The 27,025-nt window shown below is 41.3% G+C and overlaps 1 protein-coding gene across 1 annotated transcript in view; it reads right to left on the reverse strand.

The window, feature by feature from the left end:
- LOC127130609 (uncharacterized) overlaps positions 1-25,646 on the reverse strand; it is a 35,493-nt gene extending 9,847 nt beyond the window's left edge. The window contains exons 1-2 of the mRNA XM_051059586.1: positions 25,601-25,646; positions 22,368-23,087 (exon numbers count right to left, since the gene is read on the reverse strand). Coding sequence (XP_050915543.1) covers positions 22,368-23,057 — 690 coding nt within the window. The 5' untranslated portion in view covers positions 23,058-23,087; positions 25,601-25,646. The remainder of the gene's footprint in view (positions 1-22,367; positions 23,088-25,600) is intronic.
- Between the last annotated feature and the right edge of the window lie 1,379 nt (positions 25,647-27,025).

Raw genomic sequence — 27,025 nt, forward strand, 5'->3', positions numbered from 1 at the left:
TTATTGCCACCGACTTTAATCATTGTTATCGTCATCAAAACTTTAGACAAATTCAAAACTTAATGATATATGAAGATATGATGAAATTTGATTTGAGTATCAGATTTAAAATTTCACGAATACATAAATATTGAGAATTGTGATTTTAAGAAAATAATCTTCTCATGTCGATTTTTGATTCTAAGTGAATGATTTTTGAATTATATGAGAGTTTTTCCAATCACTTAAGACTTTCTTTGAATGGTTTGGTGAGACGTGAAGAGTATTGGATTTGTATTTCCTCAACATATGATTATTTGTAAGGATTTTATTTTATGACAAGTGTTATATGAAATGATGATTATAATAATACAATTTTAGTGGGAATGATGAATAATGGTTTTAGCTCTCTTGAAATTCTCTTCGAATAAATTAGTGTGTTGGAAAGAAATGAGAAAGGGGTGTTTATAGGCTTCTTGATAATCTAAGTTTCAATTGCACCATGTTGTCCTGAGTATATACTGTAGCGGTAAATTCATGACCATCAAGCTATGGGTAAGCTAGATGTTAATTAAACCAGAGTCTGCATCACACTTTTATTGTTTCCAAGGGAAAATGGAAAAGTAAGAACAAAACCCAAAGATAAGAAGTTTTCAAATGAGAACTAATAAAATGCCAGAGATTACAGGTAAGGGGGTTGGTTACATAGAGGGAACGTGTTAACAACCAAAGTGTCCTAGGTACTCCTAGGGAGCCCTTTCTTGTGTGCATGTGTATTTTTGTACAAAATGATGTTGCAATAAATAGAGTGGAGGGATGGGAAAATAATTCATTAATTATATTTTTGTGTTTGACAAGACCTTCGGACTTGTGCCTACGTACCAACATAAAATGAGGGATCAAAACCTCGTAGTTCGTGGTAACAATTTCAAAGTGAGTGCATTGCTTTTAATAAAAAATTTAAGTTTAACAAAGGGACAAAAGGCCTAAAAAGGTTTGAATGAGTGTTAATTCTTTTTGTCTTTTGAAATTTAAGTCAAGTATAATTAGGTTCATTTACAAGTTTGATTAAGAAAAGATTTTTAAAAATGCAATGACATAAGGCCAAAATTTCTAATTTGCAACATGGTCTAAGTTTAGAAAACACAAGCAAATAAGATTTTAAAAGGAGGGAGAGATTTGAAATTAAAGAAGTGGGGAAGAGATGAAGAGACTAATCCTAAGCAAAAATTTAAAAGTTAAGAGTTGAAAAGATCTGACCAATGGGCTGCAATCCAATAGATAAGAATGTCATATAGAAACCCAAATTTCCCCTGGACTTTAGAATCAAGCAATATCAATACACAAATAGCAAGATGAAGAGCAAGGCATCAAATAAAGATAACCACATCCAAACTTAGCAACTCCATGATGTTCTCCATAATTCCATGTATCAGATGAACTCAAAGATAGACACGAGGCATAGGTTCAAAATAACAGCTTCAATAAGACCATGTAGCAGGTGAACTCAAATGGATCTTCAACATTTGCTTCAGATGAAGTTTCAATTCGCAAGCACTTGGTTTCATGAAAGTTGGCATTGGCCAAGTCCTTTTTGCATAGGGAGTGTTGCCTAATTCTAAGTCCAATGTCTCAGACCCAATCCAACAGTCCACACAAATTTTCTTTTAGGGTTTTTTTTGTTATTATGTACATTAAGATCAAAAGTCCACAAACACAATCAAGTATATACAATCACAAGATAAGGCTCAAATGAGCAAAGTGAAAATGATAATAAAGTAAACAAGTTAAATTGTATGAATAATGGCAAATGAATAAAGACTTAAAAATTAAAGTGCATAAAAGTAAATGGCTTGAAATTAAATGTTAGTTGTTAGTTGATTAGAATTTAGTATTGTTTTTGTTTTTGTTTAAGTCATTCTTTAGAGAATACTCAACCCACTATTCACAAGCATGAATCCTTGAACCAAGACATCTTCCAAAGGAAGGAAAAAAGGCAAAGTTTCCACACAATACCATGAAAGAGGGGAGACTTACAATCTCACTCACTAGAATGCTATGCCTTTTGTGTCAACAATTTAGCGCTATGTTAAGCAATCGTAATTGGACTTTAGTAGAAGTCACAACTATTTGAGGCCGGGAAATAGAAATTTTAGTGTTAATGCATGTTAGAGATATGGTGTTATGAATCATACTCCTAAAACATACCACACTTAAAAAGAATATGCAAAAGGGGTGGACCTAATCTCATATATACTTATGTTGATTTTGCAATCAACTAGCCTTAAGATATAGAGTAATTATAGGTCCTTGAAATGAATGAGAAGAGAATGGGATTGAGATGAAGAGGGAGGGGAAATGGAATCAACACAAATTGGTCAAAGGAGGACTTTTATCAAATTAAAATCATTCATTCATTTTGGGAGATGAAATGTACATTTCATCCATCCCCTAAATCCAATGATTTTAACTCAACAAAGTCAAATCAAACTTTACCAAGGCCCAACAACATAAGTCAAACTCAACAAGTCAATATCAAAAGCTCAACACAAATAATTTTGCATTTAAATAATTAAAATCAATTAAATAATGCATTAAATTAAATTATGGTTGGTCAAAATCCTAAAACCTTATCAAAACACCAAATAAATGGCCATGAGATTTATCATAGGTCAAACAAAGTCAAAGGACATTGGAGAAAAAATTTCATTAATTTTGGTAACTTAAAACTATTTTTAAACAATTAAAAATAATCACGAAAACAATTAAATCATGAAAAATATTAATAATGATAAAAAAAATTTTAATTCAGAAAATGAAAGAGGATTTTTTTTGGTGAAACTCTCATTTTTTTTGGATCAATATTAAAATTAATATGAATTAATAAAAAAAATAAAGTGAAAAATCAGAAAATAGAAAAAACGTGGACCACTTGATCTCCCTCATTAATTGAGGTGGAAGTTGGAAAAATCAAACATGTCAAAGTTTTTTCTAAATGTCAAGCCATATGTTTACTTATTCCACCTTGGCTAACTTTTTATGTGAGTTTTAAATGAGAAAAGTTTCTTCATAAAAGTTGTAGCTCTCTCAAAGTCCTTCAAAATAGTCACACATTTGACCTCATTTGGGTTTAATATGAAGGAGTTATGTATTTTTGAAGCTGAGGAAAATCACTTGTTCAATGGTATTGGTCCAAAATGACCTATAATGTATCCTCATATCACATGCACATAAAAGTTTAATTTTCTCCTCCTCCAAACATCAAAATTGAAGTAGACATCTTGAATTTGATTTTGCAACTTGTAAATCATTCATCTCATGAAAATTGAGCAAGTTATGGCCTTGGGAAGTTGACCTCCAAATTAGGGTTTAGACAAAATGACCTATAATCTTTCACCATAAAAAATGACTTTCAAAGCAAAACTAGCTCTATACCTCAAGATGAAAGTTGTTTGGAATATAATTTAGAGTAACTTTTCTCTTGTAATAATTTCCATATGACAAAAATTGTAGGAGATAGGGTCTAGGGAACCCCAGTTTTGATCAGATGAATTCCTCTGGTCAACCACCATGAACCATCTTGCTAGCTTGCCATATTCTTGACTTTTGGGAATCATGGAGAATCATATATGCATAAGATGATTAAGTTTTAAGTATCCCTTGAAATATTTGATCAATTGGTGAAGAAGCTTATTGAAGAAGTTACATAAGATACCTAGATGAATTAGGATTTCCAAGGCAAACCAATTCCAAACTCTTGAAGAATATTTGATCAAAATAATATGTGAATATCATGGGGATTCCTATATGATGCTTAGAGCCACAGTAGACCAATCTTGATTGAGCTCCTTGCATTGAGGGTCTTAAACCCTAGATATGAGCTTGATATATCAAAGGTGAACACATGCCCTACCTATAAAAGAGTTAGTTTATACAAAGACATATTTTTGGTATTTTGGTTAGTAAAAAAATGATAAAATACAAAGTATGATATAATCACATTATGCTTGGTGATCTCTCCCAATGCAAACCCAATGAATGAAGGGTAAGGAGGATGCAAGATGTGATCCCAATGTTAATGCATATGATGAGATAGCATGAGGGATCTTAGGGTCAAAATTGGGGTCTTACATCTGCCCCTATTTAAGGACGTTCTAAATGAGGAGATGAAGGTTAAAATCTTTGTATCGACTTAGTAGAATGGTCTTAAATAACAACATATAGAAACAAATTTTGGTCGCTAAGAGACCTCATGATGCATATGATATGTAAATGTTAAAATAATCTTTGTGGGGAAATGTTACCACAAAGGAAAAGAATCTAGAGCGACCGAAAATCCACAGGAGTATAACACATTCCATGAGGAAGACTCATTGGGGAGATAAAGACTCTAGGGGAAAAAGGTTGTGCGTAGGCCAGGTGTCGCATCGCGCGAAAAACCGGCGGGAAAACAAGAACAACAGAGCCGCCACCGTGCGTTATTTATCCCAAAAGAGGGAAAGGAAACGCTCAGAGTAAACCTGGAAAGAACATGGTCTCGCGACCAAAGAGAATGGGTTCGGGAGTCGGTTATGCGAAGGGAAGGTATTAGCACCCCTACGCATCCGTAGTACTCTACGGGATCCACGCACAAAAGGAAGGAATATTGGTTGCTAAACACTGCTCAAATACTCGCACACACTGGCTGAAAGAAACGCAAGAAACTGACTGAAACTGAACTCGGCAGGATGTCGCATCCTAGGCCTACTTAGTCCATCAGGCATAGACATCAGAGTCCAAGTAGTTCGGACTGGGGAAACAACACATGCTCGCTAGGATATCGCATCCTATGCCTACGTATCTTCTCGGACGAGAGAAGAATCAGAGCATTCGTAGCTCGGCTGACACGCACACAACTAAATAAAACACAGGCAAACGTGGAGCCTGAATGCCAATCGATGGACTTACATCAGCATCCGAACCTAAACACACGCAAAGAGGCAAACATGGAGCCCAAATGCCAATCACTGGACTTACATTGACATCCGAACCTAAACAACATAACAGATAGATAGGGAGTCGGGGACTCAGCCTATAACTGTCGAACACACACAAACAAGACAGACAGCAAATGCTAAGGAGTCAGGGACTCGAGCCTAGCAAAGGTCAGACAACACACACAAAGAAAAAAAGGCGCCCGGAGAGATCAGCTCAATCTCCTGCCTACATACTTCATCTGGTGTGAAGATCAGGGCGATGTAGTTCCCCTACGCAGGGATAAAGGACTAGCCTAACCAGATAACAGAGGGAGACACAACTCTAGGGAGACTACGACTCGAGCCTAGATGTTATCATGCAAGATCATCCCTAAGTTAAGGTTTCTAGCTAAATGGCACACGGGCCAACCTATCCTAAGTATGGCTCACACAGGGAGCAAGCCACACACACACTTAACTTGCACAGGGAGCAAGCCAAGCAAAATCTACTTGCACAGGAAGCAAGTTAAACTATCCTAACTTGCACAGGAAGCAAGTCAAACTATCCTAACTTGCACAGGAAGCAAGTCAAACTATCCTATCTTGCACAGGAAGCAAGTCAAACAATCCTACAAGCACAGATAGCACACGCTATACACAAACAAGTGGCTCAAACAAGGGTTAGGTTTTAGTCAAGGGGTCATATCAACCTCAACAAACAAACCTCTGGGACTGGGTGAATGTCGCTCTTAACCTTGCCATTGAGGGGCTAAGGTGAAGCAGATGAAAGGATGAAGTGAGGATGAGACCTCACAGCTCTTATCCCTAGCCTGGGAGAGCTCAAGACAAGAATGCGTGGGTTCAGAAAGTGGGAACCCTTCTACACATTTAGAACTGACTCAACTGTACAGTTGTACAAGATCTTGGGTTTGTATCGGCAATGCATCAACACAGTGGTGTGAGCAAGGCAGATGACACACTGAATAGTGGGGGATAGATTGCATATCCCTACCTTCCACCAATTGCCTCTTCACTTAGGAGGACTTTGACTCTATGCAAGGACAAAAGTAAACAATCACAAACATTGCCTCTTAAGGAGGACTTCAGACAGTTGCCTGGCCAAGTAACAGGCCAGGTCTTCCAGACTACATGAAGTAAAAGAGACATACCTCAATGCAAATTGCTTATACAAGCAAAGCAAAGCAAAAAGTTCACAAAGGAACTAAGCAACTAAAGCACCTGAAACAGTCAAGCAGATGTTAGTATGCAACTTCAAACAAAACAAACAGAAACAGGAACCAACAGTCAATTGGAGGCACATGGATGTGCAAGGCACAAGGCTTATGGCATGTAAGCCAAGCCACCTACAAAACAAAGAGGTTAGGCAATGATACTTGGGTAAGCTCAATCAAAAGAATTGGTCTTAATGGCCATTTGATGGTCAACCTGAAATCACAAGCTCAAAGGTGAGTAACAGGACCAATAGGACAAGCCTGGGGTCAAAGGTGAATGAGAAAGTCCAAACAGCAAGGGGTAAGTATCCAAAATCATGTTCAAACAATTAGGAAACATAACCAATGGGGTTCACATTCATATCAATCATCATCATCATTTTATGAACCATTTAGGTCAAAACATGGCAAACAGAAGCTCATAGAAGTCAACAGCAAGACTTGCATCAAAAGCAATCTAAACATTTTCCAAAAATCATCAAATAAATCATGACCAACCCTAACACATAGCATGGTATGCATGTCAAATTTCATCCCATTTGGTCAAGTGGAAGGCAGTCAATGAAAATCAGAAAGTCAAACCAAATTCAAGCATGCACAAAGAAAGTCAACAAGCATGGGTCAACTTCAAAAAATCATATCAAATTGAAAACAGATGAGAAATGAAGGAGATTAACACCAATGCCAAGTTTGAGATGTCTAGTTATCACATATCAAATTTCATGTCCATCTAATAAAGTATGAGAATTTCACAAATGAGATGGGAACATGTGTCACACAAAGTCCACATTTGACTAGGCAGGGAAGAAAAATCTCAAACAAATAGAAAATAGCTTAATTAAATCCAAGAAAATTCACAAGTCAACTAGACATACAATAGTAGGTTCATGCAAGAAATCAAGTCATTTGGATGTAAGGAAACATGTGAACAAAATTAGGGAAAATGCATGATCATGGTATGGCACCAAATGTAACACATGACTTCAAAAAATCATAACCAGCAAACCACAAATGGGAAATCCACAAACTTTATACCAAAATGAAGGTGAACATGTCTAGTTTCATCACAAAAAATTTCAAGCTCATTGGATGCAACATGAGTATTTCACAATTGAAATGGTAAGATGTATCATTTTTGCATACATTTCACAAACCCTAGATCCATTTAATATCCATCCAAGCAAAAAATTAATAAAAATCATGATAAAATAGAGGACATGCTTGTGAACATGATAAAAAAAGTTTCATAATTTTTGGATGAATAATGAATCAAATATGAATTATGGAAGTGGAGGAACAATTGGATGAAAACATGAACAAAAGTAATGGTCAACAAGGGTCAGCATGGCAATTTTGTAATTATGTATGCCACTAATTGAAACGGCAGCGTTTTGGCAAGGGAAATGGAATAATGTGATTGGTTCTGGGGCGCGGGTACAGTAACAAGGCATGGAGGTTCAAAATTTCTGGGCAAAATCTCCCTAGGGTTTGAATGAACAGTGCTACATCCCTAATTTGAGCTTTCACAATTTTCTCCAGAATTTAAAATTGGCCATACCAATGTGTTCATCAATCATCATACAACAACATTCAAGCATTGATTTTCAATAATTCGAGCTAGGCAAAGAGCAATGAATGAGACAAGCTTGGATCATCAATGTTCATTTCAAGATATCTTCATAATAACTCAACCATTTCCAAAACTAGGGCCATCATTAAACTCAGCAATGAAAAACCTTTTTAAAACATGTGTCAATTTTAAAAATAGTGGAAGTTGAAAACTTACCAATTTGGAGGAGCAGTTGTGTTGCTGATGCCTTTTGATGAATTTGAAGTGAAACAGTTGTACCCTAGGGTCCTAGATGATGAATGATGAAAGTTGTTTGACTTGTGTAGATTTAAGTAGTCTCAAACTTGGATTGCCATGGAAGTCACTTTTTCAAAACAATGCAAGAATCAATGCTTCCAAGTGTGAAAAATGTGATTGTAATGCTCATGATGTTGCCTTGATGATGAACCAACCAAACAAAGTCAAAGCGTTTGAAGTTTGTGGACTGATAGATGAAAAAAATGCAAGAAGAGGTTTTTGAGTGAATGAGAGAACAAATGCTATTTTTTGTTGGTTTGATGATGCTAGCTGTTTGGTTTTGACAGAAAAGGATGAGGGAATATGGTCTAAATGCAAGGCAAGGTTTGGTGCTTTTCAGTTTTGACAGGTTTTGCAAGTGAGGGCAAGGTTTGTTATGTTGGTTTTGAGCTACAAAACAAGTGTGTATGCTGCTCTTACAGTTTTTGATGACAGGGAAAAAATGCAAAAATGGCCAAGGCAAGGTAAATGGTTCTGCTATGTGGTGTTTACAAACATTGTGTTTTGGTCATGGGAGATCCAATGCAAAATGACCAGCAGTGTGTGTTCTTTAGAATGACAGTCCCCAATCAATTTGCCTTGGCCCAAAGTAGCTTTTGTGTCATGCTTGTTGATTAAGTTATGCTGGATTGTTGGTTATGTTATGCTGGTTTTGAGGCAAGGCCAAGGGTGTGTGCAAGTTTGAAAGTCAACATCAGAAAAATGAAGAGCTGTTGTTGGTCTTATGACAGGAAAGATGCAGTTTTCAAAGTGCAAGGTTGAATCATTGGAGGTTTTTGACAGAACAATGGCCAAGGTAGCAAGGGCTTTGGTTGGAAAAAAAATAAGTGAAGGTTTGTGTGCTGCCAGGGTTTTTCTGCAGGAAATGTAGGGCTCAGGCAGCTTTTTGTTCTACTGCTGCAAGGTGTTGTAACTGGTTTTTTGAGTTTGGCCAAAGGTTGTGTTCTTTTTGTTGTAGCAGAGTTTGGCAAGGTTTGTGAGGTGATGCTTGTTCTGCTGTTTTGAGTTGGCAAGGCAGCAGAACATAAATGCATAGCAAGAGTGAGGTTGGAGAGAAGGGTGAGAGGGCAAGTTGCAAGGGTTGTGACAGGGTTGTTTTTTTTGACAGGAAAAAAAAGGAAAAGCAAAGCCAACTTAGTTTTGTTATGTATGGATAGACAAATAGCAGAGTAAGGTGAATTTTGGGAAGGTGTTTGATGTTTTGTGGTATGGCTTGGCAGGATGGATGCTTGCCTATGCTGTTACTGTCCTCAAAAAGACAGAATATACACCCTAAGTCTGCTGCATGGTATGGAGGTATTTGTCCTCTGAACTGCACAGCAAGGTATGGTTTTGGGCTGCTGCAGCAGGTTTTCTACTGTCCTATGTGTGTCCTTTGCTGCTGCAGTATTGTGACAGGAAATGATGAGAAGAAATGGTATTTGGCCAAACTAGTTTAGTTCATTTTGTGTGTTTTGGTTTGACATCAAATGATCAAATCCAAGCAAACAAGGAGGAGGTTTTAAAAAATCAGTGAGAAGTGTTTGGTCTCTTTTTGGTTATGGCCTCAAATTTGAAAATGCAAGAAAGTGAATTTGAATGAATGAAGCTCCATTGGTTTTTCTCTACTGTGCTGCTGCTATATGTTTTCTGCTGTTTTGGTTGCTAGTTCTGCAATGTGATTTGCTCCTTGCTTCCAATGCTGCTATTAGTGACAGAAAATCATGCCATGCCCTGCTGTTGGATAGTACAAATTAAGGTGTGGAAACATGGATCAATGGTTGCTTTGTACTCATTTTCCAAAATTCAAGTAAACAAACATGGCCATATGTACTATTGGAGTATGGCTGCACTACAAGGCCTCAAAAGTGACAGAAGAATGATCAAAAATGCTGCATAATTGCTGTCCTCTTGAGGTACAAGGCAAGGCATGGACAAGTATGGTGCAATGGTACTTTTCTTGTAATTCAAGCAAACAAACAAGATTCACATGTTCTGCATAATTTGGCTTTGCAAACACACTTAAAATGACATTTATGAGCTTTCCCAATTGGCCAAATGCTGAAAAAATGTTTGAGTCAAAAAGTCAACTCTTGGTCAAACTTTGAATTTAAATGAAAAAGGTCCAAAAATGCCATTTTGATTGGTAAGGTTTTAGGTCATGAAATTTATATTTTTGGAAAGAGGATGAAAAATGTGGTTTGTAGGAAAAAACCCCACCAAATTTGGCCAAACGGTTTGGGAGATATGGCCCTTTGAAGTTCAAGATTTTCTGAAATCGATTCGATCATAACTTGCCAACCACACATGGGAATTGAGAGTTCTATGACTTTTTGGAAATGGGAGAACAAGATCTTCAACTTTCATGTTGGGCAAAAATTCATTTGAGGCTTGTATCACAATGTAAGTTTGAGGATCAAAACTTTCCATTTTTGGTAAGTTTCAGTTACAGGCCCAGTTTCCGTTTTGGGAAATTCATGATCTGGCTTCAAATTCTTCCATGATGGTGTTTGGCATGATATATGATGACTATTTGGACATGAATGAACTCCCACAAACCAATTCCAATCATCAAATCTCTGATTAAATGGACAGTTGACCAACAGTTGACTATTAGGGTTTTTGTCTGATTATGCATTGACTGATGAATTCCAAACCCTAATTCCTTGAGAATTTGACTTCAAATGATGTCCCAAGTTGTATGAACTCTTGATTGTTGACCATGGTGCCCAAATTCCACAAGAATGACCACCATCCACTGCTTTGACTGACAGTTGACTTTTCTAGGGTTTTTGACTGTCTGGGCATGAACTGCTGACCTCTGAGCCCTTAACCCTTGACCAAAATACTTCAAATAGACCTCCAAGTCATGTGAACTTGTTGGACAAACCCCAAGGCCTTGATTCAATGAGAAATTCCTTTGCTTGCTTGGTTGACTGATCTCCTGATCAGTTTGACCTAATTTCCTGACTGTCTTGCACTTGAGGCAACTGAAGCAATGCAAATGTTATGCAATGGACCATGATATGCTATGACCTAATGTGAAAATGTATGTACAATGATAGGTGCAAATTTGAGGTGCTACAGCTGCCCCTATTCAATCAGCTGGGAACCCGAATGGATGAGAGCAACGGCTGTCAGACTTTCAGGGTAAACAGGGATTGAATACCAAAGAACCGTAGAATTTGCACTAACTGGATATAATACAAGAAGAACCACGTCATTTACCGATGACGACCGCAATTGACAACTTCAAAAAAGTGAAACCATTTACCGATGGTTGAAGAACTAGAACTTTGATATTTACCGATATCAACTTCAGCTCGACCATTTACCGATGGCGGCTGGGGAAAACAAACTTCTGGAAAACAAAAACCATTTACCGATGGTTAGAACTTGATATTTACCGATATCAACTTCAGCACGACCATTTACCGATGGCTGCTGGGAAAAACGAATTGATGTAAAAGGGAAGCAAGACCATTTATCGATGGTGGCTTCGAAGAAACTTGACATTTACCGATGTCAACTTGGCAAGACCATTTACCGATGGCTGCTGCAACTGGGAATTCGATATTTACCGATATCGAAGAAAACGGGGCCATTTACCGATGGCATCTCCACTTGGGGAGGAACAAAATCTTTGTGGTGATACCAGACAAGACGTTTACCGACGACTTCTGGGGATTTTGATTTCACGACCAGACATTTACCGATGACTGGGATGAGACTCGACGTTTACCGACATCGAAAGATGATGTCTACCGACATCAAAAGAATGACCAGACATTTACCGATGACTGGAGATGGGAAATTTATCGGGGAAAGACAAACAAATATTTGCAACTGAAAACCGGGTAGGACATTTACAGATGACTCTACTGGGGATTTCTAGCTGGGGATTATCAGACATTTACCGATGACTGAGGAAAAGACTCGATGTTTACTGACATCGAAAGATGATGTTTACCGACATCAAAAATGACCAGACATTTACCGATGACTGGAGAAAAGACTCGATGTTTACAGACATCGAAAGATGATGTTTACTGACATCAAAAATGACCAGACATTTACTGATGACTGGAGAGAAGACTCGATGTTTACAGACACCGAAACAATGGTGTTTACCGACACCAAAAATGATGACCAGACATTTACTGATGACTGGAGAAAATACTCGATGTTTACCGACACCAAAACAATGATGACCAGACATTTACTGATGACTGGAGAGAAAATACTCGATGTTTACGGACACCGAAACAATGATGACCAGACATTTACTGATGACTGGAGAGAAAATACTCGATGTTTACGGACACCGAAACAATGGTGTTTACCGACACCAAAAGAAGAAACACACGCGGGTGCTGACATGACACTTACTGGTATCACAAGAACGACATCTTAGATATGTCAAGGCAAGGTTGACCACTTGCTGGGGGTCTCACTGAGGAAAAACAAACTTTCTGTCACCATCGGGTGAGGAAATGAACCTCTGTCACCATCGGGTGAGGAAATAAACCTCTGTGGGGAATAAACAATTCTGAATGCTGTCAAGAGCAACTGTAGCAGTCTTGCTGCGCTGATGTTGAATGAAATGATCCGCCTCTGCCGGGGATACGGTCTGGTGAAGTTAACACATGAATGCATATGTTTGAATTTTTTCTATGGCGTAATGCTCCATATGGAATGGAAATGCTACGCAATTTGAGGATGCAATGATTACTACATGCAAAATGCAAATGAACCCCGGCTAGGGAGCCGAAATGATCAGATACTCTGACTCTGTGGGGAGACTCCTCTTGGGGAACTACTCTGCGGGGAACTCTGCTTGAGGAATGGTAAAGCGACTTCACACTCATGTTGAAGAATAGCACTTGCTGCTGGAGAAAGGTAAACTCCGCTGGGGATATCCTTCAGTCCACAGATAGGATAAATGCTGGAGATAACTTTAATGAACCTGCCTCACTCGGGGAGGAAATGGCAAATACAGGCCTGCTGGGGATAGGCAATCCTCAGATCTGTTGGAGAATAGGAGGCACTATCCACAGACGTCTTCGCGGGGGAACATAACTATGATAGCTTCCAAACTTGCTTAGGGAAAATATCTGCTGAGGAAACGTCCTCACAGATGCCAACCTGAAAAAAAACAGCACAACAAAATGCCCCCAGGGGATACATGGACAAGATACGCTCAAGTGTCCTCAACATTCAAAATGATTTTCAAATGTTTTGTCTTTCTGCAAGCTATTGTGTAGCCTTCATGTTTTTTATATGCAATGCTTATCAAAAATTCGGACATTTTGCAAACAAAACAGTAAATATAAAAACAAGAGCTATTTATCTGAATAACGATTTTTTATTGATTGAAAATGTGCCTGAAGAGGCAAAATACATCGGGAAGCAATTCCTAGAAAGAGGTAACTGCGCACAAAAGGAAAAATCTATCCTAATGGCAATGTGAACACGGCATCCACTATTTCCCAACTCTGTTATAACTCACAGATCATCAGTTTTCCTCCCAACTCCTTGCTTTCTGAGAAGAATGACTGGACAGATCACATCTTTCGAGATGGCAGACGACAAAGCTTGATGAAGCACAGACAACTCAGACTGTAGTCTTCGCTTTAATCCCTAATTTTTGCCTGGATCGCCCTTTCGGGTTTTCAATCCACCGGGATACCCATTTTTGCCTAAGTCGCCCTCGCGGGTTTTCGACTTACCGGGTGTAAGAATTTTTCATTTTTATCCCTAATTTTTGCCCGAACCTTTATTTCTGTTTTTTTTTTTTTTTTTTTTGGTTCGTCGGGATGCCCATTTTTGCCTGGACTCTTTTTTTTCCTTTTGTCCAGCGGGTCAATTTATGCGAAGTATTTTTTGACTACATCTGAGTTGACAGGAGACGGAAAATCTTCACCATCCATAGTTGTAAGCATCAAGGCTCCGCCGGAGAAGACCTTCTTCACAACATACGGACCTTCATAGTTAGGAGTCCACTTGCCCCTGTTATCTGCACCGGGAGGGAGGATCCTCTTCAACACTAGATCACCGACCTGATAGCTTCGAGGACGCACTTTCTGATCAAAGGCTCGCTTCATCCTTCGCTGATACAACTGTCCATGGCATACAGCTGCTAACCGTCTCTCCTCGATAAGGCTTAACTCGTTAAACCTAGTTCGAATCCATTCGGCTTCGTCTAACTTGACATCCAATAAAACTCTCAGAGAAGGAATCTCCACTTCAACAGGTAGAACAGCTTCCATATCATACACAAGGGAGTAAGGGGTTGCCCCGGTCGACGTACGTACTGAGGTACGGTACCCATGCAAAGCGAAAGGCAGCATCTCATGCCAATCCTTGTACGTAACGACCATCTTCTGTACAATCTTCTTGATATTCTTGTTTGCCGCTTCTACAGCACCATTCATCTTCGGTCTGTAGGGAGAAGAATTGTGATGTTCGATCTTGAAATCTTTACAAAGCTCTTTCATCATTTTGTTATTGAGATTCGAACCATTGTCAGTGATGATTCTCTCAGGAACTCCGTAACGACAGATGATTTCTTTCTTGATGAACCGGGTAACCACTTGTTTGGTAACATTAGCGTAGGAAGCTGCTTCCACCCATTTGGTGAAGTAGTCAATCGCAACCAAGATGAAGCGATGTCCGTTCGAAGCAGTAGGCTCAATCTTCCCAATCATATCAATGCCCCACATGGCAAACGGCCAAGGCGAATTCATGATATTCAGAGGGCTTGGTGGTACATGCACCTTATCAGCATAGATTTGACACTTATGGCACTTCCGAGCATACTTGAAACAATCGGATTCCATAGTCATCCAGTAATAACCCGCTCTCAATAATTTCTTAGCCATTGCATGTCCGCCGGCATGAGTACCGAAGGAACCTTCATGAACTTCCTGCATTAACATGTCTGCCTCGGGTCTGTCCACGCATCTGAGCAAGACCATGTCAAAGTTTCTCTTATACAGCACATCATCCTGATTCAAATAGAAGCTTCCAGCTAGCCTTCTCAGGGTTTTCTTGTCATTCTTCGACGCACCTTCAGGATACTCCTGAGTCTTGAGGAAATTCTTGATATCATAATACCACGGCTTCTCGTCACCCACAACAGACTCGGCTGCAAACACATACGCAGGCCTCTCAAGTCGATTCACCGCAACATGTGGCACATGATTCCACCAATGAACTTTGATCATAGACGACAAAGTTGCCAAAGCATCAGCCATTTGATTCTCATCCCGGGGGACATGATACAACTTCACCTTCTTGAAAAACGTCAGTATTCTTCTGGTGTAATCTCTATACGGAATCAAATGTGGCTGATTCGTATTCCAATCTCCATTGACCTGATTGATCACAAGAGCTGAATCTCCAAATATGTCAAGGGTTTTGATCCTCAGATCAATGGCTTCTTCTATTCCCATGATACAAGCCTCATACTCAGCTTCGTTGTTGGTGACGTCAAACGTCAATCTGGCAGAAAAAGGTATATGAGCACCTTTGGGATTGATCAATACTGCCCCAACACCGTTACCGTTCATATTCACAGCCCCATCAAACATCAGTGTCCATTTGTCATCCGGGTCCGGTCCTTCCTCGACAAGAGGCTCTTCGCAATCTTTCATCTTAAGATACATGATGTCTTCATCAGGGAACTCAAACATCATAGGCTGATAATCTTCAATCGGCTGTTCGGCGAGGTAGTCTGACAGAATACTACCTTTGATGGCCTTTTGTGACGTGTACTGAATATCATATTCTGTTAGAATCATCTGCCAACGAGCAACACGTCCGGTGAGAGCTGGTTTCTCAAAGATGTACTTCACTGGATCCATCTTAGAAATCAATAAGGTAGTATGGTTCAACATATACTGTCTCAGTCGGCGAGCAGCCCAGGCCAAAGCACAGCAAGTTTTCTCGAGCAGTGAATATCTTGTTTCACAGTCGGTAAACTTTTTGCTAAGGTAGTATATGGCATGCTCTTTTCGACCAGACTCGTCATGCTGTCCCAATACACACCCCATTGAGTTCTCAGTCACTGACAGGTACATTATCAGAGGTCTCCCTGGAACTGGAGGTATGAGGATTGGAGGTTTCTGTAGATACTCCTTGATTTTGTCAAATGCCTTCTGACAGTCATCATTCCACTTGATCGCTTGATTCTTTCTAAGCAGTTTGAAAATTGGTTCACACGTAGCAGTTAGATGAGATATGAACCTTGCAATGTAATTCAACCTCCCTAAAAACCCACGGACTTGCTTTTCCGTCTTCGGTTCAGGCATCTCTTGAATAGCTTTGACTTTTGCTGGATCAACCTCAATCCCTTTCTCACTGACAATGAAGCCTAAGAGCTTCCCTGATCTCACCCCAAACGTACACTTGTTCGGATTCAACCTCAGCTTGAACTTTCTCAACCGGTCAAACAGCTTCTGCAAATTAACCAGGTGCTCCTCTTCTGTCTGCGACTTCGCAATCATATCATCTACGTACACTTCAATCTCTTTGTGCATCATGTCGTGAAAAAGAGTCGTCATCGCCCTCTGATAAGTAGCACCAGCATTCTTCAGCCCAAATGGCATCACCTTATAGCAGAACGTGCCCCAAGGTGTAATGAATGTCGTCTTTTCCATGTCCTCTGGCGCCATCTTGATCTGATTGTATCCGGAGAAACCATCCATGAAAGAGAATACCGACGATTGAGCCGTATTATCAACCAATACATCAATGTGGGGTAATGGGAAATCATCTTTCGGACTCGCCCTATTCAAATCCCGGTAATCGACACACATTCTGACTTTTCCATCCTTCTTCGGCACAGGAACGATGTTGGCCACCCACGGTGGATAACTGGTGACAGCCAGAAAACCCGCATCCCACTGCTTCTGAACCTCTTCCTTGATCTTAGTTGCCATGTCAGGACTCGTTCTACGAAGCTTCTGCTTGACCGAAGGACATCCTTCTCTAAGAGGTAATCGGTGCATCACAATATCTGTATCTAACCCAGGCATATCTTGATACGACCAGGCGAACACTTCCACATATTCTTTCAGCATCTCAATCAGCCTCCTCTTGACAGAGTCCTCTAAAACAGCCCCAATCTTGATTTCTCTTTTGTCGTCCTCAGTACCCAGATTAATAGTTTCCAGCTCCTCCTGATGAGGTTGGATGACCCTTTCCTCCTGCTTCAGTAATCTGGCCAATTCTGCAGGGAGTTCACAGTCTTCCTCACTCTCCTCTTCAGCTTGGTAGATGGGATTGTCGAAATCATACTGAGCCATAACAGAACTGTTCATAGCGAATGCCATAAGATCGCTTCTGCATGTTTAATGCTTTGTTTTTAGAAAAAGAGTTCAAAAAGGTCACAAAAAATAAAAACATTGCCATTTTTATTGTTTTTTTTTTTTTGGAAAAGCAAATGAAAACAAGAAATAGAAAGACAAGGATCACAAAGTTTGTTCAAAAAATGTCCTTCATTAATGATAATCATTAAAACATGATGAGGCCCTACAAAAATGAATCACTACGCCTTGGGCAGAACGTAGGATTTTCATGCAAAATGACAAAACAACAGAAAATTACTCTGTCAGAAGAGTAACTTGAACCACTTCTTCAGCCGTCCAGTTGTTGATAGACCCCCCTGGTGCACACGGGCGAACCCAGTTGTCCAGATTACAGTCACTGTCACAGTCTTCACTACTGGTTGCAGAGACGTCGCCATGATTCATCAGCCCAGCGCTGGTAAAGGTACTCGGACCCGCTCGACCATTCTGCTCTGCCTGGAGAGGCTCGTAACCAACGCCAAATTTGTCTTCTTTAACCGGCAAATCCACCATCTTGCCCCAGCCTTCAGCTTTGCCAGAATCAACAACCTCCTTAGCCTGTTTGTAAGAAGTAATCGAAACACCTGGCTTCCTCTGCTCAGCGTACGCCACTTTCTCAAGAGCCACAGTCTCAAATGCCTGGCATAAGGTTTCGTGGATCTCGCCATCCACCTCAACATATTTGAACGAGGATAGATGACTCACCAGAATCTCTTCTTCACCGCACACAGTCACAATCTGACCGTTCCAGACATACTTGAGCTTTTGATGGAGAGTCGACGAGACTGCCCCTGCTGCATGAATCCATGGACGCCCCAACAAACAACTATAGGCAGGCTGGATGTCCATAACATAGAAGATGATATCAAAAACCTCAGGACCTATCTTCACAGGCAAGGTAACTTCTCCACACACAGAACGTTTGGATCCGTCGAAAGCACGAACAATCAGGTCACTGGGATTAAACACAAACCCTTCCGCATCAATCTTCCTCAGAATCTGCTTGGGCAACACATTCAGCGACGACCCGGTGTCTACCAATACGTGAGACAACACTGCCCCCTTGCACTCCATGGTGATGTGCAAGGCTTTGTTATGGTTTCGCCCTTCAGGTGGTAAGTCCAAGTTGGTGAAACCCACACCATGCCTGGTGCTCACATTGGCCATCACACCTTCCAATTGATTGACAGAAATCTCCTGAGGCACGTAAGCCAGATTCAACATCTTCAGCAAGGCATTACGGTGTGCCTCAGAGCACATCAATAGTGAAAGTATAGAAATCTTGGACGGAGTTTGATTCAACTGGTCTACAATCTTGTAGTCACTTTTCTTGATTATCTTCATAAACTCCTCCACGTCTTTCTCAAATGACCCCTCGGGCGCTTCTTTCTGAACAGGCTCTTCCTCAACCACAGCTTGCTTACCCTTTGCTTTGGCGAGAGCTTCAGCATTATTGTCCCTCAAAGGCTGCGGTGCAAACAGACGACCGCTTCTGGTAAAACCTCCTGGACCCCCTACATTATCCACAGCTGGACCAACAGTTGCAGGAACTCTATTCGGTAAACCAATTGTCACTGGAGTTTGATTCACTGGTCTTGTCTGACTTTCAGCCCTTCTGTAATTGCGGTGAGCATTATCATACTTCCACGGCACGGCTTTACTATTCTCAACAACCCTTCTTCCAGACGCCACGGTAGTAGTCGGAACACTGATGGTTACAGGCACGGGAATGGTAACTGGGGTACCATTCGTTGCGGGTGCACTGACGATCCTTTGTCCACGTTCTTCAGACGGTTTAAAGTAAATGGTGATAGTTGACGCTGTTCCACGATCTTTTACAGCCCTACTGAATTGCAAACAACCTTCATCCATCATACCCTGGATACCGGCCCTTAACTGGTCGCAACCATTCTCAGATTCTGCACAGCCCAAACAATCTTCATCACAGCCCGGGTAGACACCTCCCTTCAGCAGGCGGTCCTTCACAACTAACAGAGAAGTCTGAACATCATCAACATTAACAACCAGATCTTCAGCTTCTTTCCCTTCAATATTGTTCACTCTATGCCCACCATGCTGAGGCATAGGGTTGTTCACGACGTTAGGCACTGGAGCGAAGTTGATCGCCTTGGCATCGATCAAATCTTGGACCTTGTGTTGGAGAGCTCGACACTTCTCAGTATGGTGGCCTGGTGCCCCAGAGTGAAAGTCACATCTAACATTAGCATCATAGCCGGGAGGCAACACTGTAGGCGGAGCCATTGTTCGCAACTCAATCATCCCCAGCCGGAGTAGTTCGGGTAATAACTCTGTGTAAGACATGGGCAGAGGATCAAATCTTCTATCAGCCTGCAATTTCTGTCTGGGCTGATAAGGACGTTGCTGTTGTTGTTGTTGTTGCGGTTGTTGAACTCTTGGTTGTTGTTGTTGACGAGGTTGAGGTGCCGGAATAGTTACTGCAGCTATTGGACGATATTGATCTCTGTTAGCATTTGTTCTGTACACACCCCCTCTGTGCTGTACAGCATTGGTCTCTCCTTCTCTACGACGAGGTGCCCCAGAGAAGGGTTTCTTTAATGAAGACGAGGAACCAGCATCATGGATCCTACCAGCTTTGATTAGACTCTCAGTCCTTTCTCCACAAATGACAACATCAGAAAAACTGCCGAACGGGCAGCTCCCCATCCGGTCCATAAACACACCTTGAAGAGTACTAATAAACATATCTGTCAACTCCCTCTCCAGCATAGGGGGTTGAACTCTAGCAGCCAGTTCACGCCACCTCTGAGCGTACTCCTTGAAGCTTTCATTGGATTTCTGACATAGACTCTGCAGCTGAGTCCGGCTCGGTGCCATGTCCATGTTGTGTTTATACTGTCTGAGGAACGCTTCACCCAGATCTCTCCAGCATCGGATCGAATCTCTCTTCAATTCCATGTACCAGTCCAAAGAAGCCCCAGATAGACTATCTTGGAAAAAATACATCCACATCTTTTCATCATCGGTATACGCAGAGATTTTCCTGTAGTAAGCCTGCACATGGGTGCGAGGGCAAGAAGTACCGTTGTATTTGTCGAATGACGGTGCCTTGAACTTGTGAGGGATCCTCAAACCTTCAACCAATCCCATATTAGTAACATCAAAACCAAGAGAATTTTGACTTTCCATAGCACGGATCTTCTCAGCAAGAGCTTCAACTTTGCGGTCTCTCTCATTAACCCTTCCCAGAACGTCTTCGTCTTCACTGAGCAGAGAGAACAAATCCTCTTGTCTGTCAACAATCGGAACAGGATTACGGGCCGGAGCACGGACTACTCTGGCATTAGCGGCATCTGGAACAATAGGTTGACCGTTGATTCGAATACCCCCTAACTCATCACCTACAGCATAGTTGTTGACGGGTACAGCAGCAGCAATATTGTTATCATCGACTGGGCCTCCCTCTGGCGGAGCATGGTTGATCGGTGGATTTGCAGCCTCTTGTCTCTGAACCATAGCTCGAAGTTCTTCTTGACCTTGCGCAACCCCTTGCATCATATTCATAAACTGGGCCATGCTAGCCTTCATCTCAGCCAACTCAGCTTGAAATTGATCCATACTTCTCTGTTGATTCAGTCTTGTTGAGTAGCGGTGCGGACGTTGATCAGCTATCCTGCCTGAACAGGAACCAAGAGTGAGAAGTCACGATCAAGAACACCTGTTATGCAAAATGATATGAGTATGATGCTAATGATGCGTATGATGCACATGATATGCTCATTTCTCAGGCATTCAAAGAGCCTGACCCATTCTGAAAAGATGGCAACCTGCAGCAACAAGAGAACAAAACAGATACAAGGAAATGCTGACATCCTTATACATACATAAGGGTAAAAAGGCATACAACCAATGTCAACAGAATATCTGAATAAACAACGTACAAAGAAAAAGAATCCCATCCAACAAGCCTGGAGGTGATTCTTAACAAAAGATCCAAGAGATGGCCTACACGCAAACGAATCCCATCCAACAAGCCTGGAGGTAATTCTCAACAAAATACAATCAGAGATACGAATTAAGACAGACGGTCTTCTGGAATGAGGGTCTTCAGGTAATGGCACTGGTCTATCAACAGTGAGCATTCTGAGCATTCTGGTAGAGGGGTAATCTTCTCCTTCAACTGTCTTCTAAGCTCTAAGACTTCTCCTCCAAGATGGTTCTCTGATGCCTGTCTCAAGTCTACTTCCTTCTTCAACTGGATGTCTTTATCTCTAAGTTGCTTCTCCAAGTCTCTGATCTTCTTCTGATAACTGGCCTCAACCCCCTGCAGCCTCAAGCGCTCCCGGTGTTCTGCATCTAACATACTCTCCACCTCCTCGTAGGATCTCTTCTTGCTTCTCAGTCTGCTAGCATCTTCTCCTTGCACTTCCCTGAGTTGATGGGCCAAGTGCAGCTTATCAGCTTTGGCTTTGTACAGCTCCATATGGGTGTCTTGCTCCTTCTCCCTCAACCGACGATTCTCCATCAGGGCTTGCTTATAGTGCTCAGCAGGCACACTATCAGCAAGAATCAAAGGTGGTTGCTCCTGCAACGGCTCCATCCTATCATAGGGTAACAACAAAGTTTCCACTCTCTTCTTGACCCACTCAGTGTAATCGGGCATAGCAACGGCAAACTTCTTCCCTAAGACAGATCCATCCTTCACACCAATAGACTTCCAAGCTCTCCCTACCTGCTCCAATCTAGCTGGGTCACTCTTCTTCTCAAAATACACACTTTCAGATACCTCAGCCTCAAGTGGTCTTCCCTTCATTACAAACCCTAACTGGCGAAGAGAAAGAACCGGGTTGTAATTGATGCAACCCTTAGTCCCTACGAGTGGCACATTACGGAATCCTCCACAGCTCATAATGACGTTACGCACATCCATCCGGTAAGATTGCCACCTGATATCATAGGAGGTGAGTGACATGACCCTCTGAGTCCACTTAAGAGTGCTCTGGGTATCTACAAATGGTCCACTAGCTGGCAGAAGAGACATGAACCATTTTAACAGAAGAGGTAGACAGCACCTGATGGCTCCACCCTTACCATGCCTACTGTGAATAGCATAGTAAGTGTCTGCTAACAGGGTAGGGACTGGATTCCCTCCAATGAAGATACTGATAGCTGCATGGTCAACAAAATTCGGCATACTGGGAAATAGGACAATCCCATAGATCATGGTGGCAAGCTGTGCATGAAAAACTTCCCAATTCCCCTTCTCGGCTTCACATCTAGCTACCCTCAACAGAAACTTCAAAGGCAATCCTACGACATCCCCACTGGACTTCCAACTATCACTGACTTCCTTGATACCCAAATGGAGAGCTCTGGCAACAACTCTGAAATCAACCTCCTTGGGCACATCCAAGAAAGGAACCTGATGCTGGATAGGAACACTCAACAGAATAGAGTACTCCTCGAGAGTAGGCGCCAACTGATAATCCTGGAAAGTGAAACAATGAAGCTCTGGGTCATAAAACTGAAGTAGTGTCTGCAGAGGCACTGGATCTACTACTGTCTTCAATACTGTCAAGATATCTCCGTACCGCCCAACAAAACTCTTCAGTCGATCGTCTGTCACGAGACTACCCAACTCAACTAGTGGAGTCAACGGCTCACGGTGGAAACTGTAGGAACAGGTCTTCCGCTTCGGCTCGGGAACCGTTGCCATCTCTATCAGTAGACAAGCTCGGGAATGTACCTGAGAAATGATATGCATGCAGGAATTAGTTTTTTTTCTTTTTTTTTCTTTTGATTTTTTTGATTTTTTTTTTCATTTTCTCTTTTTTTTTTCAATGCGTTTCTTTTGAAAAATAAATATGCTATGATGCACATGATGCAGACACGGCTGGCTGGTTGTGCAATCTCTGATCACTGGGTCGAAGCTTCAGTCAAAATCAGAACATAAATCCAACTTAAGGTCAACTGAACACTGTCTGAACACAAAGTCACCATCAGAACCAAGTCACCAACAGAACCGAGTCACCAACGGTACCTGTAATAATGATCATTCCCTCCCCACTCACGGGTGTAGTCTAGGCAAGTGTAAAGCTTGAGAGAAACGCAGCATAAATAACCTTTCGCAGAATACTGTCATATACACACCCGAAGTATGTAACGACAGCATCCCACCAGGGTCTGAACTGCTCGTGATATCAATGTTCCGCTAAGTGGCGCCATACCACCCGCTTCCCATGAATCACTCTATTCCTAGGTGTCCTAGATTGCACTCATGGTCTGGGTATTGGACCTTTTACCTCAACTGACTCTTCCCCCCACACAGAGAGAAACAAACAACCAGCCAGGTGAACAGATGAATAAATGCAAACATTAATGCAAACATAAATGCAAACAATAAACAATGAATGCAAACAGTAAATAATGAATGCAATAAATAAACACAGCACAAAGCAACCAAGCCCTAACCTAGAGAGCGCTAGGAGAGACTCGCTCAGGGAAGATGGACCAGCATAGGTCAACTTCTCTATCATCCCCAGCAGAGTCGCCAGCTGTCGCATCGCGCGAAAAACCGGCGGGAAAACAAGAACAACAGAGCCGCCACCGTGCGTTATTTATCCCAAAAGAGGGAAAGGAAACGCTCAGAGTAAACCTGGAAAGAACATGGTCTCGCGACCAAAGAGAATGGGTTCGGGAGTCGGTTATGCGAAGGGAAGGTATTAGCACCCCTACGCATCCGTAGTACTCTACGGGATCCACGCACAAAAGGAAGGAATATTGGTTGCTAAACACTGCTCAAATACTCGCACACACTGGCTGAAAGAAACGCAAGAAACTGACTGAAACTGAACTCGGCAGGATGTCGCATCCTAGGCCTACTTAGTCCATCAGGCATAGACATCAGAGTCCAAGTAGTTCGGACTGGGGAAACAACACATGCTCGCTAGGATATCGCATCCTATGCCTACGTATCTTCTCGGACGAGAGAAGAATCAGAGCATTCGTAGCTCGGCTGACACGCACACAACTAAATAAAACACAGGCAAACGTGGAGCCTGAATGCCAATCGATGGACTTACATCAGCATCCGAACCTAAACACACGCAAAGAGGCAAACATGGAGCCCAAATGCCAATCACTGGACTTACATTGACATCCGAACCTAAACAACATAACAGATAGATAGGGAGTCGGGGACTCAGCCTATAACTGTCGAACACACACAAACAAGACAGACAGCAAATGCTAAGGAGTCAGGGACTCGAGCCTAGCAAAGGTCAGACAACACACACAAAGAAAAAAAGGCGCCCGGAGAGATCAGCTCAATCTCCTGCCTACATACTTCATCTGGTGTGAAGATCAGGGCGATGTAGTTCCCCTACGCAGGGATAAAGGACTAGCCTAACCAGATAACAGAGGGAGACACAACTCTAGGGAGACTACGACTCGAGCCTAGATGTTATCATGCAAGATCATCCCTAAGTTAAGGTTTCTAGCTAAATGGCACACGGGCCAACCTATCCTAAGTATGGCTCACACAGGGAGCAAGCCACACACACACTTAACTTGCACAGGGAGCAAGCCAAGCAAAATCTACTTGCACAGGAAGCAAGTTAAACTATCCTAACTTGCACAGGAAGCAAGTCAAACTATCCTAACTTGCACAGGAAGCAAGTCAAACTATCCTATCTTGCACAGGAAGCAAGTCAAACAATCCTACAAGCACAGATAGCACACGCTATACACAAACAAGTGGCTCAAACAAGGGTTAGGTTTTAGTCAAGGGGTCATATCAACCTCAACAAACAAACCTCTGGGACTGGGTGAATGTCGCTCTTAACCTTGCCATTGAGGGGCTAAGGTGAAGCAGATGAAAGGATGAAGTGAGGATGAGACCTCACAGCTCTTATCCCTAGCCTGGGAGAGCTCAAGACAAGAATGCGTGGGTTCAGAAAGTGGGAACCCTTCTACACATTTAGAACTGACTCAACTGTACAGTTGTACAAGATCTTGGGTTTGTATCGGCAATGCATCAACACAGTGGTGTGAGCAAGGCAGATGACACACTGAATAGTGGGGGATAGATTGCATATCCCTACCTTCCACCAATTGCCTCTTCACTTAGGAGGACTTTGACTCTATGCAAGGACAAAAGTAAACAATCACAAACATTGCCTCTTAAGGAGGACTTCAGACAGTTGCCTGGCCAAGTAACAGGCCAGGTCTTCCAGACTACATGAAGTAAAAGAGACATACCTCAATGCAAATTGCTTATACAAGCAAAGCAAAGCAAAAAGTTCACAAAGGAACTAAGCAACTAAAGCACCTGAAACAGTCAAGCAGATGTTAGTATGCAACTTCAAACAAAACAAACAGAAACAGGAACCAACAGTCAATTGGAGGCACATGGATGTGCAAGGCACAAGGCTTATGGCATGTAAGCCAAGCCACCTACAAAACAAAGAGGTTAGGCAATGATACTTGGGTAAGCTCAATCAAAAGAATTGGTCTTAATGGCCATTTGATGGTCAACCTGAAATCACAAGCTCAAAGGTGAGTAACAGGACCAATAGGACAAGCCTGGGGTCAAAGGTGAATGAGAAAGTCCAAACAGCAAGGGGTAAGTATCCAAAATCATGTTCAAACAATTAGGAAACATAACCAATGGGGTTCACATTCATATCAATCATCATCATCATTTTATGAACCATTTAGGTCAAAACATGGCAAACAGAAGCTCATAGAAGTCAACAGCAAGACTTGCATCAAAAGCAATCTAAACATTTTCCAAAATCATCAAATAAATCATGACCAACCCTAACACATAGCATGGTATGCATGTCAAATTTCATCCCATTTGGTCAAGTGGAAGGCAGTCAATGAAAATCAGAAAGTCAAACCAAATTCAAGCATGCACAAAGAAAGTCAACAAGCATGGGTCAACTTCAAAAAATCATATCAAATTGAAAACAGATGAGAAATGAAGGAGATTAACACCAATGCCAAGTTTGAGATGTCTAGTTATCACATATCAAATTTCATGTCCATCTAATAAAGTATGAGAATTTCACAAATGAGATGGGAACATGTGTCACACAAAGTCCACATTTGACTAGGCAGGGAAGAAAAATCTCAAACAAATAGAAAATAGTTTAATTAAATCCAAGAAAATTCACAAGTCAACTAGACATACAATAGTAGGTTCATGCAAGAAATCAAGTCATTTGGATGTAAGGAAACATGTGAACAAAATTAGGGAAAATGCATGATCATGGTATGGCACCAAATGTAACACATGACTTCAAAAAATCATAACCAGCAAACCACAAATGGGAAATCCACAAACTTTATACCAAAATGAAGGTGAACATGTCTAGTTTCATCACAAAAAGTTTCAAGCTCATTGGATGCAACATGAGTATTTCACAATTGAAATGGTAAGATGTATCATTTTTGCATACATTTCACAAACCCTAGATCCATTTAATATCCATCCAAGCAAAAAATTAATAAAAATCATGATAAAATAGAGGACATGCTTGTGAACATGATAAAAAAAGTTTCATAATTTTTGGATGAATAATGAATCAAATATGAATTATGGAAGTGGAGGAACAATTGGATGAAAACATGAACAAAAGTAATGGTCAACAAGGGTCAGCATGGCAATTTTGTAATTAT

The sequence above is a fragment of the Lathyrus oleraceus genome, chromosome 3 (genome assembly GCF_024323335.1).
Source record: "Lathyrus oleraceus cultivar Zhongwan6 chromosome 3, CAAS_Psat_ZW6_1.0, whole genome shotgun sequence".
NCBI classification, from domain to species: Eukaryota; Viridiplantae; Streptophyta; class Magnoliopsida; order Fabales; family Fabaceae; genus Lathyrus; species Lathyrus oleraceus.